Source organism: Vigna unguiculata, chromosome 1, assembly GCF_037176805.1.
Source record: "Vigna unguiculata cultivar grain cowpea cultivar isolate G323 ecotype 2 chromosome 1, ASM3717680v1, whole genome shotgun sequence".
Classification (NCBI taxonomy): Eukaryota; Viridiplantae; Streptophyta; class Magnoliopsida; order Fabales; family Fabaceae; genus Vigna; species Vigna unguiculata.
Genome location: NC_140792.1, coordinates 46,071,946 through 46,088,717, shown reverse-complemented (window position 1 = coordinate 46,088,717; position 16,772 = coordinate 46,071,946). Strand labels below are relative to the sequence as shown.

The 16,772-nt window shown below is 29.6% G+C and overlaps 1 protein-coding gene across 1 annotated transcript; it reads right to left on the bottom strand.

The window, feature by feature from the left end:
* Positions 1 to 212: 212 nt before the first annotated feature.
* Positions 213 to 3,430, bottom strand: LOC114175598 (glucan endo-1,3-beta-glucosidase 2-like). The gene is made up of 4 exons (XM_028060361.2): positions 3,095 to 3,430; positions 825 to 2,078; positions 631 to 658; positions 213 to 552 (listed from the first exon to the last, which is right to left on the bottom strand). Exons 1-4 carry the CDS (start codon positions 3,153 to 3,155, stop codon positions 399 to 401), a joined length of 1,497 nt encoding a protein of 498 aa, XP_027916162.2. The 5' UTR covers positions 3,156 to 3,430; the 3' UTR covers positions 213 to 398.
* Between the last annotated feature and the right edge of the window lie 13,342 nt (positions 3,431 to 16,772).

Here is a 16,772-nt window from a genome sequence, read left to right as displayed (position 1 = left end):
TTATACTTTTATAATTTCAAATTAATTTAATAAATATACTATTTTTTAATTTTAAAATTTGATATCCCAGAAATACTAGTTATATATATATATATATATATATATATATATATATATATATATATATATGTATGATTGTGATGTGGTTTGATTTGATGGATTTGAGACTGAGTTAATTAAGTTGGAGTTTTAACCTTATCTAATCAGCATAATTATAATTTCTAAAGAAATATAATAACAAAAGGATTGTATTACATGAAGAAAGATGCTACTGCCATTCCTCCCGAAGAAAATTGCACGACCAAATAGAACATGCAAAGGAACTATAGCACATAACATCCTCAACTCATCTACTCCTAATTTTTAAACTGAACAATACATATCCGAGGTACATAATTTTATAGCCAAACCACTCCCGTGAGCAGAAGTACCATCATCATTAGAAGGCTTCTGATTCCTAATTCCCCATGATGCAGATTCCACGCAGAAGAATCTGAGTTTGTGGAATTCATTGATGATAATGTGACGTTAGGGAAGGTGCCATTGTTGCCACTGCACATGTTCACACATATTAGTTACTTGTATAAACATCACAGTTAACCAAATGAACCTAAATGCCAAATGTCTTACCTTCCTGGAAACACACAAGATCCATGACCTGCATTCATTCAAAATGTTCTTAGTTACACTAGAAATCATTAATAGAACTCTATAAATTTTGAAGATAAAATAGATCAACGGAAACTAAAAATGAATGAGGAAACAAAAAAGGTAAAACCGGACATATCAAATCAACCACAATCTTAAAGGAATTAGCAATTTACTAGGATTGGTGGTGGAGATTGTAGCCATGTCATTGAAATCACAAGACTGAGGAGACTTTCCCATCTGATGAAAGTAAGTGTCAAAAACATAATTTGCATGTGCAACTACGTTGTCTGGTTCGTAACATGCTTCTCCCTGCATCAGAGGAGAACAATCCACCTTGCCAGGTCCACATGCCCAATCTATTCCAGCTTGCAGCATCTTGGGATCAGCACCATCTTTTGCAACACAATAAGTTTGATTGGTGGTGTCATTTGCAAGCACTCCTCCAGATTCTGTTAACTGTAAAACATAAACAGGTTTCCCATTTGCGTCAAACAAACCCCAGTTCTTCTCGGACAATGAACCGGCCTTTGCATCCTCATTGTAGAGCTCGTATATGTAAGCACTAACACCAATGCCGGGGTGTTTGGGAGTTCCGGTCACGTTAAGCACATGCTTGATCAAATTGCTGTTGTAAGTGTTGGCATTTTCCACTGTTGCATCTGGTTCATTAGAGTCACCTTTTGAGGGCCACCCTGTTTCACTCACCACCACAGGAATGTTGGTGTAGTTGAGAAAAGCCATGGCAAAGTACGCTGCATCGATCACAGAATCAAACACGTTGGAGTAGTGGAGAAGGGTGTTAGAATCGATGACTTCTTTGTTTGGAGGGAGGGGTTTGAAGAGTGCATAGTCCAACGGGAACACACCATTTGATTTCATGTAGTCATAGTAAGGGTAGGTGTTGAGCATTAGATAAGAGCCAGTGGATTGCAAGAAATCAAGCATTGGAACCAAGACTGGATTCAGCGAGCGGTTGAAGAAGGCTTGTGAAGGTGGAAATGAGTCAAGGATCATGGAAGAAGAAAGGGGTGTTGAAACTTTAATTTGGTGATCAAGATTTGACGCCAGAAGGGCTGAATGAATGAACTTAAGGGCACTAACAAGGACTTTTGCCGCATTGGGGAGGGCAGTTAAAACCTCAGAGCCGACACAGATTGATGTTATGTTAGTGGCAGGGTAATGAGCCACCACATTACGCGAAACCCACTTAGCAGCAGTGGTGTTTGATTGACCGATTGCTAGTATCTCTTCATTAGGAACAGACACAGCAACTTGAATTCCTGTGTTTGCAAGGGCAATGAGCATGGCTTGGTCAGCATCATACAACCGAACATGTCGAATTTGCTGAGCTTTAAGTAGTGCTACTACTTGAGTGGGGTGAGGCATATCTGAGAGATCTCTTCCAATGTTCACCCCAATGAATGGTTCTGCAAGTAACAAACATAAACATCCATTAAACTACTTTCGACTAAACTCATCACTGGTTAACTGGTTAGATAATCAAAGCTGGTATAGAAGCATATGCAGGTCGATTCTTTGCACATTTTGGGGCAAATATAATGTAAGTATTTGAAGTAAGAAATGGCTGATTTGCTTTGGTCTGAAGTTTTAAATATTGTAACACGGGAATTTTTAACAAGATAGTAAACTGAGTAAAAATGAAATAGGCTTATTCCAAAATAGCTTAGACATGTAAAAAGTGTTTGAGTATACACTTAACCAAATGTGGAGGAAAAGGACTACCACATTTAATATATTGGAATAGCACCGGTGGACTGCATCACCATTCAAGAAGGTCAATTAATAAAAGCACATCAACCCTCTCCTTTTTCAGTTTTATCTTACACATGCACATTAATTGCTACCTCAACTTCTTTCAGTCAAAATAGAAACATGTACAGAAGCACTCATGCTCTGAGACTAAGAGGGGAAAAAAGGGGTAAACGAGAACAATGGACTAATTCATCACTCTAAGCAACTCCATACCATGCCTCACAGGGCTCAGAAACCCTTGCATTTGAACATCAACACCAGCTAAATATAATAGAAAATATTTTCAACAGCCAGGCTTAGGATGTTATGCTAGTTATGTTATGTGAGGAGTGAAAAATGGAAGCAAGTAAGGGTTGTTTTTGTGCTAATGTCTTGTTACTTGGTAAAATTTCACTCCCACCAAGCAAACCTAACCCACCCTTACATCTCAAAGAACACTCTTAACAGCTAGGAATGGTCTAAAATCGGTTTTTTCAATAGTGAATGCTGAAGAGTACTCCATGCAGTTCAAATAAATGTAGTTCATAAGTGCAAACTGAACAATGCCAACTCATGCTTGTACCAAAGGGAAATGGAGGTTAAGAATGCAAGTAAAAACCTGGATCCCTTGACAAAGAACTCATCTGCAAAGAAAGCAATATCATACAAGAAACTAAAACTTACTACTCACCTTCATCAATTGCAGCGACATATACTGCAAAAAGAAGAAGAAGAAGAAAATGCTTGGCCATAGAGTAAATCTCCCTAACAAAGTAAGTGAAACCTCAGGTATGAACTGCTTGAGAGAGAAAAGGACCAAACCAGAAAAATGGTAAATGCTGTAAGAGAGAGGGAAGTGAAGAAGAGAGAGAGCAAGTTGAAGATAGTATCACAGATAAAAAGGGTGTTGGAAAAATAAGATGGCTTAGGAATCATGTATTCATATGTGTTGGATTTTCATTGCAACAAAGCACAGGCAAAGGTATCAGAAAAAACAAGACAAGGACCGAGGAATGAGGCAAACAAACACTCTGCAACCTTCTTTTTATTTTTTAGCAATTTATAGAAAATAACCGAAACTACCAATATATATTAGGGTTAAATATGTTTTTGGTCCCTTAACTTTCAGTGAATTTTGGAATTAGTCCATTTTGAAATTTTGGACCAATTTAGTCCTTCATCTTTTGAAATACGTGAATTTAGTCCTTTTAATCAAATTTTGTTAAGTTTATTTGACATTTCAAGCACGTTTCATAATAGTATTTGACTTACCATTAAAACAAAAATGTGTCAAAAAGTATAAACAACTCAAATACAATCCTGAAATGTGTATAAAACATCAAATAAACCTAACAAAATTTAATTAAAAGGACTAAATCCATGTATTTCGAAAGATGAAGGACTAAATTGGTCCAAAGTTTCAAAATGGACTAATTCCAAAATTTACTGAAAGTTAAGGGACCAAAAACATATTTAACCCTATATATTATACCTTACAATTGACTAACCATAATTCATTAATTTTTCTTCCATTTCTTGCTATTTGTCACCTTTAATCCAAGTATGTGACATTTATCCCTAATATACTCTATATAAATGACTTTTCTATTATATACGCCAGGGATTTTCTGATTCACATAGGTTAAAGAATTGAAAATAAAAAGTACTAGAAAAAGAATAACTTTATCAATTTATTACATCAATATTAAAAAATTATTGACTACATTGAACTGTTTTTTATTTTTACATTCCTTGAATTATACAATTAGTACATTGTTTTACCATTTGAGTGTTAGTTTTTACTTTGAGATTTTTTTTACATTCTTTTATTTATATTCATTTCTTTTATTGGTTTGGTTTGACGGGACCATATTCATTAAATTTGACCGAAATGTTATAATTATTAAATATTGTTTAATATTAAAATAATTTTGTTATAATTAATAATAATTGAAATGTTTTATTATAGTAATAAAATTTTAATTTTAATAAATTTAAATTATTTTATCTAAGCAAAACTATTTAACTAGAAAAAGGTTAAATTTAAGATATTTATTTCTAATTATAAATTCTCCGTCCATTTGAATGAGAGATTTTAATGAATCAAAGTTGGCTAGAGTTAGAATAAGAACGTATTACGTCTTGAAACAATTAACAGAGACTAAGGATAACGAAACAAAATATTGAACAAGTAAAATAGAAAATATATAAAAAGTTTTACTTATTGAAAAATAATACAATAAAAAGATGAAGGTGGTTTTTTCTATGCTGTTTAATACTTTGTTAATGAATTCAAAAGAAATTTTGTAGTAAACGGTCATAAAATAGCTTTTAAAACTTAGTTGGTTTACTGTGCCCTAGTCGTTAAAGTAGGAGGCATAATTTTGTTTTTTATTAGTTCTTGGTTGTAAAGTTAAAGATAGGATTTTTGTTTGTACTTGGTTGTGTGTCAATGAGATAGGGACTTCAAACCAACAAAAGTTGGAGCATTTCTCAAAATCCTAATACTAGTTTCATAATAATAGTTTGCATTATTTATTATATTGTACACAATCACTTTTATTTTTATTTTACATTATTTATTTACTTTAAATAAACACGTATTTCAAAAAAATAATGTTTATAATTAAAAAACTATTTTATAAAAAATATACTCCTTTTGAAAACTCAAAAAGAAAGAGAGAGAGGAAGGTGGGACCATCATCCTCGAAGGCACAAAAAGGGTCAGCATCAGAGCCAACGGTCACTTTTGAATGTCTTGTGGTTTTCACATATACTTGTACAGTTAAAAAACTTAAAATAAAATTGTTTAAATCTATAATAAATAATTTTGAAACAAAATAATTTTAAATAATTATTTGTTTCACAAATAAATATGATTTTTTCATTAAAAATAATTTTTTTTTAAATAAAGAGATAGTAAAAATCATGAAAAAACATAAATCTCTTTACTCTAATGAGTAAGCACCTGTTTTTTTTTTAAAAAAAAAACAAGTACAAATTTGCTTTCTTCTATTATCTTCATTTCGAGGTTTTACAAAATTTTGTGTCTAGCCCACTCATGCTGGCCGAGTTGAGCCAATTCAATTTTTTTATCCACTTTGGAACAGACATAAAGGCCCAGAAGACAAAAAGGCCCACATTTTGACGGAAAAACATGTCCTACTTGTTAATTTGGCCCAAAAGAAATTCAGAAAATATCAGTATTCGCCGCTGATATTGGTTGTCGGCTTTTGTTTTCTACTTTTATATATAAGGACCTTTGCTTTGTCCAAAAGAAACGAATTGAGAAATATAAATAAAAGAATATATATACTTTTTAGTTTTAAGGTAGACTATATTTTAATATTTTTGTAATGTTTACTCTTTTAACAAGATGTTCTCATTTTCCCTTTCTCCTTTTCAACAGTAACTTCCACTGATGACACAGTATAGTTTTGAAGTTAATGATTACCAGCTTATGCTTGTTCATCCATCGTCATCATCGTGGAACTTCTCGAATTCAATGTTCAATCCATGTTCTCTAGCAATTTCTCCTCCAAAACTGCTTCTTCTAGCTACAGGTTTCAACTGTACCATGATCAAGTCCTCACGTCATGTCAACTTCAATTGATATCCAAAATGTTATTCATTCTTAAAGAAAATTCGAATGGAACCAACCCACACACAGAAAATGAAACATATATACTACATATGAATAAAAAGCGAGAGGTTATATGTATATATTGATCAATTATTTAGTAACTTACTTTTGCAACAAAAGCGACCAATAGGTTTTCTGGAAAGCACATTATGTTTGGTGTGGCAACTAATCGAAAATGGTAACATGTGTCGAAAGATGATTGAAGCAAGAACACAGTAGAAAATAGAAATGATAATGTGAGAGACTAAAATGCAAAGGCAAAAGAAAATGTCTGGCCCCGTATGGGTATGTATCTTTAGCAGGCACAGATGTATTTGTTATATTGGAGAAGGTCGTGGATTATTGCTGTGTTGGGTAGGGTACCCTCCAAAACATGATGTCTGTTCCTCAAAATGGGACACCGTGGCACCTTCAGAACATTGTAGAACCCATAATCTATGTGTCTGCAGAAGATAACCTTTTTTTCTAAATCAATATGGATGTTATAATCAAATCTCCACACACCCATTCATCATGCTCATTGGTTAAAGTGTGGGATATATTAATATGCTGCAAAATTTGCTCAGATTAAGAATTATATTCTCCTTTTTTGTTGTCTTTTTTACTTTTCGTGGATTAAAAAAGCTTCCCCACAAAACGTTGACCTCTTGTGTCTTCTTTTTGTTCCTGCTGCGTTGGCCAGTACTCCCTCTTTTCATAACTGTTATTACCCTACTATTTGGATCATCACTGCTTCTTTTTATCACTATTATTCTATACATCGACTATTTCTATGAATATGTATAAAATTTGAATCGAACATCATTAATTTCATAGCATTGTAGTTGATAAGAATGTCTCAAGTTTTTCAACCTTCAAATTTAGAGTGTAGGGGTAGTGGAGACGTGGACCTAGTGTAAGAATTCCATGGCCATGTCAGTTTTATCTAAACTACAAAATAAGGAAAGTCTACACCCACTAACTTGGAATTCTGGATTCTTTATAAACTGCAGACAGGGCTAGATAAAAATTTATGATTGTATATTTTTTTCAGACAACGTGATAGTGAGAAAAACGAAGATACCAAAATGTGATTCCAATTAACCAAATAGGACAAGTATTGTTGCGTGAAGTTAGTTTGTTGCTTAAGTCATTGGAGTATGGAACAGTGTACAACGTTGAATTTGCGAGGTATTGTAAACCTAAAAGGAAATGAATGTATGAGGGTGTGAATGAGCAAAGCATTACGAAATGGTGCGAAATTAAATTAATATGAAATAGGAGGAGGGTGTTTATGGTTTATAGGAAGAAAAACGTGGTATGCATGAAAGTGAAAAAACTAAAAAGAAGAAAAAAAAGAAAAATAGAGTTGTACACATGCACTCATTGGGGCATTGATTAAATTTAACTAATGATGAAAGGGATGGGAGAGGGTTATATATTGTGATGCATGGGACATAGAATAGGAGGGACCCAACATCCACCAATGGAATTCATGCGTGTTTGGGTCGACTGTCCCATCTATTTTGGTACACCAAGTCGCACCGCCCCAACCAAGGGACACCATCTTACCATATACCTTATTTTATTCATCACAATTCTCTTTACTTTCTTCATTTACCTCGACAACAAAAGAAAAACTTCAAAATTTAAATCTTAAAGTTTATTTATTTATTTATTTGAAAAAGCTTATCCTATGATTATTATATACGTTGTTTATGATTCCATTTGTGCACTTTTTTTGGCACCTTGAGCCTTTACAGGGAAATGAAGCTCCACATAAAGCCACTCACCAATCAATCATCATCTTCAATCCACTTTCCTTCTTTTTCTGATCACCTGGAAATTAAAACAAAGACACTATAATAATGTTCTTCTTCTTTGTTTTTTCTCTTTTTTTTTTTTGTGTTGAAAAAGCTCATCTCTATCTACTTCACTGCATCAAATAATTTTTTTGTAAACCTAGTGCAATAGGCTTCCATCCTGAAAACCCTGTTGGTCCCATCTCTTCACACCTGCATATTTTAGGCTCACATTAAGTGCTTTTGCCAAAAATGATTAATAATTAGATGGTAGGTAGCAACTTAAAGTTAATAAATTAGTTTATGTATTGTGCACTCCTAACTTCTTCTTTTTTCAAACTGATAAACTTATAGTTTATAAACTATAAAGCTTGTAAAATAAGCTATTTATATAAAAAGATTTATGTTAGTTAAACTAATTTATTAATTAGTTAAATAAGCTCATAACTAGTTCATTGATTCTATTTCTAATATCTTTTAAGTGAAAAAAAAAATACATAGAAACTTTGAAGACTAAACATATATAAAGATCCGCTACTGTTGAAATCTAACAAAAAAATCACGACACAAAAAACTTTAAGTGTTGGTATTTTAAGATTTTTTATGACTTTTGAAACTTTGATGTCATAGTTGGTGACGTTAAATTGACGTATGATACATGAACAATAAACATCAATTTGTGAGTTGTTTTTTTCACTAATAGTTTTTTTCACTGAACTCATGAAAAATCGTTATACAATACAAGATACACTCAGAAAAAAAAGATTCAGAATTTGCTAAGTACTTTGGATATCTCAAATAAAGTTGTAAAGTATAAGAAAAATTGGTGAAATAATGCCATGAAAATAAAAAAACATACCTTAAACCGATGAATTTTTAAAAATTTTAGAACCACAATCCCCTACGTCACCCCCATCTCCAAACTCTTTCATTTTTGGAGTGTCTTCATCCGAGTTTGAAGTAAAAGTTATGACATTTTAAAGTTTTTCACCACCATAACTATGAATCTGAGACCAATATGTAATTTGTGAACACTATAACTATTTTAAAAAATCCTAAAAGTGGGAAAGAAGATGAGAAAACACCAACATTTGCAAAATACAATTGGAGAGAATGAAAACTTAAGCCCAAACAACCACCACAACGTTAATATGGAGTGAAATGGGTTGAAGATGAAGCTCCATTGTTGGGAGAGCTTTCACATAAACAAGAAAGAAAAAAAAAAACAATGAAGACATTTGGTCCAAACGATCTCACGTTTCTTTTATGTTTTTAAAACGAGTTTGACATTGGCGGGGTTGTGACCGACGTCATAAAGCATTTTAACTTTAGTTATAGAGTGGGTCAACGTCAATTGACATTTGTTACAAAGGAGACCGATGTTAAATTTGATTTTGCAATGGGGACCGATGTTATTTTTGTAATTTTAATTACAAAAATGTCATCAATAATTTTTATGTTGATTTTTTTGAATTCTGACGTTGATCTTGTGATGTTATAAGAGTTTTTTGTTTTAGTGCAGATAAAAAGTAAAGTGTGAAAGTTTACTTAACCTTCTTAAATTACAACCATATTTACTTATTTTCAATGTCATGAAATCATCTTAAAAATTTGACCATATGAGTTTGAATTCTATGAAAGAAAAAGAGACAACAAATGAATTCTTTGACTATTCAGCAAACTTTCTTTTACCAACCAATAAAAAAAAAAGATTAAATGATGAAGCACTTGAGTTTTCTTAAACCGTTTACAAAGCCTAAAACAAATACAAAAGAAAACAAAAGTAACATCTTCTCCGTAATGTTCTTCCCGAACCACACAGTTTAAACTTCCTTTCCAAAAAAAAAAAAAAATACACATCTTTATCTTTCCTTATAACATCAACTAATATGTTCTGTATAGAAGATTCCATACAACAAATCTCTTTCTCATTTTACCAGCCATTGATCGAGTAGCCGTCTATTAGAAGACTATAATCTTGTATGAGCTCATATCATACTTTTTCAAAAATTAAATTTTATACTAATTCTATTTTACAATATGAGATTTATATTTACTTATAAATTATTTTTGGTTAATATTGGATTTTAAACCCTTCTCATAAAAAATATATATATATTTTTGTTAGAATTGAACGTTTAACACTAGACAAAAATTATAGTTATTAGTCAAATTGTAATTTTTTTTATTAAAATCATAACAATTCAAATATCACGATTCGATTCGATATTAATTTGATTCATTTGATTTCTATCATAAGATAATTGATGTCATCCACAACAAATTGTTAAACGCGAAGTAAACGCTCATACAAGTGAGACCATATGTTAAATTCAAAATTTGTATAACTGTCATGGAACTAATAAGTCTTGGTACGAAGCTTCCAACTTTTTTTTTATTGTCTATTCAGTCCTATGTATTGTCTTTCAAATTTTAACGTCTGTTTTGAACTATTTAAACTATTTGAAGTCCTTTAGTACTGTATACTTTATGTCTTGGGTGATAAAAGAAATTAGAATAACTAAAATATAAAAAAAAAGACATAAATTTGATTCTTAAAATACAGTAATCTCTCTTGTTGCAATAAGACAAAATTGTGCTTAGCATTTGTGAAAAAGAAAATGTATTTGCAGTGGTATGTGCCTATGGGGGGTAACCACATAACCCTGCTAACTCTAACTTAGTCTTGCCTCCTCTGATGTGTTAGATTGACTAATGCATGGAATAATTACCTAGTATACGGAAAATGAGTTTGCTCCACAGTAGTTTTCCACTCCCAAAATTAATTGTTAAAAAAATAATCACAATGTAAATAATATTTTTTTATTACGCTTATTGCACTTAGATTATTAATCGGACAATTACGTACGACCGGTTTTTTTTTTCTGAATCCAATGTATGAAGGATATGAGGATTAGCCGCACCAAGTTATAATTATGACGGTAATTATAACTATGGAGTCAATCAACGAAATTGATGAAGGTGATTGAACCTTCTAACGATTGCAATCAAGATATTTTGACTCACTAAATAATATATCACTTTGTGTGGTAGCCACCAATAATCTTCCTCCGACAAAAACTGTTTAACTTTGGTTACTCATAAAATCTAGAAAGCTATTTAAGCTTTTTTAGTTTTATTAATTCTACATATCTTTATAATTTTTAAATTCAGTCCAACATTCAATATATAAAGTTTTATGACGTGCTATGACATTGTGTTTGAAGAAAAAATGCTTAATGTAAAATATAACTAATGGTGTTTTGTTTTTTTATTTTTCTTGTGTGGTGGAAATAAATATTATTATTATTATTTAATGGTATTTCTTTGTGTGACGGAAAACATAGATGACACTAAAATTAAAAACATTATCGTAGTGACTGAAATAAAATGTTATTGTGCCATAATATACTTTTTTTTTGTGAAATACAAAAGTCGAAAAGGTCATTACCAATTTAAATATATTATTAAAAACTGTTTTAATTAAAACATTCAAATAAAATAAGTCTATTATTATTATTATTATTAATTTCATTTTTTATTTAAATCACTATAAGTATAAACATGAAGTATACTTAAATTTATAATTATTTAGTTTATTTTACATTACTAATTTAATAACAAAAATAAATTAAAGTTTGTTAAATATCTAATAAAAATATGAATTGATTTTTTATATATCTTTAGTGGATATTGATGATAATTCTCTGTAAAATTATTGTAAAAGTAATATTTTTAAGAAAATAGATTGACACGTGGACTTGGTATAATCTCTGTTGTACACGCAGGTTGTCCCGCACTTAAAAAGCGTATTTTCATGACGTGGCACATCTCTACTCTTCCTAACTATTTAGCATAAACAATGGTCTTTATCTAATCAAAATAAAAAATAAAATCATGTTTAAATATATATTTATTTTTATAAAACCAGTAAATTTTTAATTTCAGTCTCTATGAATTCTTATTTTTAATTCTCAATTATTTATTTTAATTCTTACTATTGGATTACATTTATTAACTGCATATATATTTTATTCTGTATATATTTGTATATTGAGCATTTCAAAAAAATTCTAAAACTGAAAAAAAATATTTTACCGTAAAAATGAATTTTAAGTATAAAAGTGGAAATTTTAAATTTTAAAAGAATTAAAAAATTTATATATATATATATATATATATATATATTATAGAAACCAAACAATATATTTCTTTTTATGTTTATTTTTGTAGAAAATAAAAATAAATAAATTTTAAAGCTATGAGCAAAAATATAAAGATTAAAATTAAAAATGTAATAATTTAATAGCGACTGAATACAAATTTAACTAAAAAAAATCAATATCATAATACTAAGAGAAAAAAAATCTAAACCTGTGTTTTAACTGATATCAAATAAAAATATGGTCATCCCTCTGAAGACCATTAACATTAATTGTCTGAAGATTTCATCGTCTAATGTATGAAGAAATAAATTTTCAAAATAATATGTTAGCATAGTGAAACAAAATAGACATATATAATATGTAGGTAATTAAAGAAATAGTGATTTTGATCCCCTTATATAAGATGTCATTTTTATGTGTGCGTGGCATCATAAATGGAAAAATTAGAGGAATTTATTGAGAGCATGATTTTATGAAGACTTTGCAATAATGTGAGTAATTATAGTATGAAGACCAAGATTAGTGATTTTCGATCTGGCTTTTTAGGAGTTCGAAATTGGTAACATAGTCTTGTGTCGTGTCAGTTGTTTCCAACTCTACTGGTCTTAGTGTTTGTTGGAGCTTTTTCACATTTGAGAATGATGTTTTGATGATGATAGGATAGGATGCCATTCACGACTTACTATCACATCTTGTTGGATCTCATGTCCTAATTTGTTATATAGTGGATATAAATGCTCACCATTCTCGGAACCTCTTTCAGACAAATGTCAAATCTCAACCAATGCTCCCCAAAATTTATATTTTCAGATTATATATATCACACATAAAATACTTGCTTCAAAAATAAATTTGTCAAACTATTTTATTTTCAATTTATTTATTTATTTATTTTATAAGAAATATGCCATCTTTTTGTCGTTAAATAATTACAGTTATGTAATAAAACACAGAAAAAAATAAATTAAACATTTTTCAACTAACCTGAAGAGCTGTCACTTTCCCTTGGAAAGAGGGTTATCTGTCAAATTTGGCATCATAATATTGTTTGAATAAATTCAAATAGTAAAATAGTTTTGATCTTCATGCATAAGATTCTATGGTAGGATCGACCTACTAGCTTGCGGATGTGTTGTGGATTAAATGAATAATTAAAAAAAAAAATCTTTTCCTATTTTAATTTGATAATTAATTCATGAAATTCCTCCCCAAATTTCTATTCCAAAAATCTTTGTTTCTAGTTTGTTAGCACCATTCCTGCATAGTTTACTTGAATAATTGAATTCAAAATCTAACTATGATTTGTCAAATAAAAAAAAATTTGTTCCAAAAAGTAATAAAATTTTGTATCTTGAGTCAATATTCTTTAAATTTTCACAAAATATTACTTAAATTTCATATATATATATATATATATATATATAATATTAAAAATTCAAGTGTGAGTTTAAATCTAACATAGAATAAAAATGAGTGAGTTGAGTATTATACAAGGGTGAAGACCCATAAACTTATTATTTAAAAGTTTTTGAGTTAAAAGTTGTGTCAATCCCTTATGTGTGAGTTGAGTTCATATTTCATTGATATTGTATCTCTTTAGTGACTTTCTCTCAAAAGATCCAATATATATATATATATATATATATATATATATATATATATATATATATTATTTATTTGAAAAATTATTTCTACTTAATTTATCCACTTTGTTCATTACCACTATTATTTTATATTAAATTTTAAACGAAGTGGCAAAATTCATACATAAAACTTGTTTAACTAAAGCTGTTAAAGTAGATTTTCCTCCACTAGTTCCAAAAGCTTATAAAAAAAGATAGAACAAAAAATTTGCGCCTTATATTGAATTTGCTTCTTTTTGATTGATCCGTTTAAACTTAATTCGTCAGATTGATCTATCATTCTATTAAATAACAATTATATATTTTAAAAGCAAAAGTAATGTTATTTTTTTAAAACACATACATGTATTGTAATTTACATTTATTTACATAACAAATCATTATATTTAAAATAAAAGATAATTTCGTTAATATGACTTAATTTTATAATGTATTTTTGTTTAATTTTAAAATGAGTAAAACAACTCTTTGGCTCCATATAGAGTCAAGCCAACCCAAAGTTACAGAAAGGTGGGAACGGTTGAATAAAAATTTTGTGAGTGATGACCACTCTACCTTTGACTTATAATATTAAATAAATAAATAAATAAAAACACTATTCAAACAAACTAAAAATTTAAGTTCCGGATGTTGTATGGGTAGCGAGTTTTGTGGGTGGCTTGGAAATCGAAACTCATACACACTTCTACGTCAACGAAAAACAAATTACAACCTTACGAAAGTAAAAGATATTCATAAAAACTTAATGATTAGTCGATTGCTTAAAATTGAATAATCTTTTCATTATTTCAACGATATTTATGAAATATGAAAAATAGGTTAATTTATATATAGTTTTAGAAAACATTTAATATACAAATCTGAAACCAAGTTTCAAATTTCAAAGAAAATGATATGTTAAATAGAGTAATTAACTCCCAATAATATTACTATAAAAGACTTAGGCTCATAACATTCATGCTATTTGTAGAAAGAAAGAGGATTTATTTAAGTTCTATTCCTTGATAATTGAAATAAATGAGTAGTTTATAAACAATTTTATTTCTTAACATATTGATGTACTCTTTCAAAATAAAATCGTGATGAAGTCACAAAATCTCTAAGTGGACATTGAAAAGTCTCACTCAAATTTATATAATTCATTCATCATATAACCTTAAATACATGTAATAAATTTGTGATAAAAAACACTAACTATTTTCCATCATTAAAAAAAAACTAATTTATATACTTTCAAGTACTCTCAGCAACTTTTGAAGAAGTGTCCTTAACCCAAAAAAAAAAAAAACAGTGAAAAGCTTAATTGAAAAGTGAGTTTTGGCATGATGAGTTATTGGGTTTTCTTAAAAATATTGCATTCCAAACTTCAAATTCTTAGAAATATAAAAGAACTTGACTTTCCAAAAAAATATAAAATAACCTGGATTTAAAAAAAAATGTAAAAGAACCTTCATATGAAATAATCCTTTAATATAGGCATTTAAAGATACGAATTTAGCATAATGAAGTCTTATTCATAAATAGGGTAATTAGGAATGAGTAGATTTTTACATAACTGTCAATACTAAAAGGTTTTATAATAACAATAATACAGAATAATATCTAAAAGTATTAAAGAAGCCAAAGACTAAAGCATGTAATGGAGATAACGCGGAATGTTGGCACATTCAGAAGGACAACCTTTGACATATGAATGCGAGGGCCATGAAATGAAGGTTTTGTCGTGGGAGCAAAGACAATAAGTGGCAAAAAGAGTGTGTGAACTCATTGCAATACCTTCATCAAAGTCCAAACATTTGTAACCCATCACAAAAAACCCATAACTCCATTTTCAAAGACCCTGTAACAAGACTATGAGCAATTCAACTCTTTCTGTTATTCAACTTTCTCAGGTCAATTCTCTTTGAATCATTTTCTGTATCTTCCTCAAAATTTGGGAAAATATTACAATAATTCTATCTCATACGCGTTTTGAGCCTCTTTAGAAGTTGGAACTAATGTTCTGTGCCTTTATGCTATATGATCTTTCAAAAGGAAGTGGTTCCCAGTAATACACGTAAACTATTTACATTTTTTAATCCTCTCCACCTGCCGTCATCTCAAGTAAAAGAAACAAACACTTTGTCAAATCATAAATTATCACACACACACACACATAATCAATGTCTTTACTTTTCGTTTTTATAATTATTTTTACCATATTAAATCATTCATTATTTTCTTTTATTCCAACATGTAATGGAGGAATGTATATCACTGGACCCATTCTTAAATGTTCTCGTTCTGGAGTTTTAATAATACACTTCTTTAAACATACTTTTTTTAATTTATTCAAAATTACGAGTCTTATTTTGTTTAATGAGTTTTGTTTCTACTTTTTAAAAATAAATAAATGTATATTAAAATAGCTACTAATTAACAACCTTTTGACAGTATCATCATTGACCTATGCCTTACTTAAATATTTCAAAGTATGATGATTTTAGAGTTACGAAGAGTATAACATGTAATACTTTAGAAACTTGAAATTTTTTCTATTTATTTTTTATTTACAAATATTTAATTTAAGATCCTTTTTATACTGACGAATCAACATTATGCAGGCCTTTGAAAAATGAAAAGTCGCACATGTCAACGGAAGACGACCGAGTCAACTACGAGTGAAAGTAAAAGTAAATTTTTTATTTTTTTTAATAAAAGGGCTATATCATACTTTAATTTACTTTGTAAATTTATGTCTTCTACTAAGTTTTTTTAAGATGTAAATATAAATTGTGAGGTGGAAATGATAGAAAAAGGTAGTGGTCAAAATTTGAGTGATGAATAAGCAGGGGATTCTTGATTAGGTTTCATTAATTATGAGAGATGTGTAGAAAATATCAGTGAATATATGTTAATAACGCGGAAAGCCAACCAGCCAAGGCTTGCATGTTACATGTTTGACTGAATGCACTGTGTTTCATTCTCTTCATTCCTTCACTTCTACCCTTCACTTCATCCTCTTCACACTTATTCATTGACTTCTACTCCATCACTTGTTTACCTATGTCACTAAATAAACTACTCTGTGTCTCAAAACATATTTTTCTCATTTGATTTTCTCTGATAAATCAATTTTCAGAAACTAATAATCATT

What these genes read in the sequence shown, in the direction of transcription:
- LOC114175598 (XM_028060361.2), bottom strand. Translation starts at nt 3,155, where the DNA reads ATGGCCAAGCATTTTCTTCTTCTTCTTCTTTTTGCAGTATATGTCGCT. An exon ending in TGTCGCTGCAATTGATGAAG is followed by an intron (nt 2,079 to 3,094) that starts GTGAGTAGTAAG and finishes TGTTACTTGCAG; the next exon opens with AACCATTCATTGGGGTGAAC. An exon ending in AATCTCCACCACCAATCCTA is followed by an intron (nt 659 to 824) that starts GTAAATTGCTAA and finishes GAATGAATGCAG; the next exon opens with GTCATGGATCTTGTGTGTTT.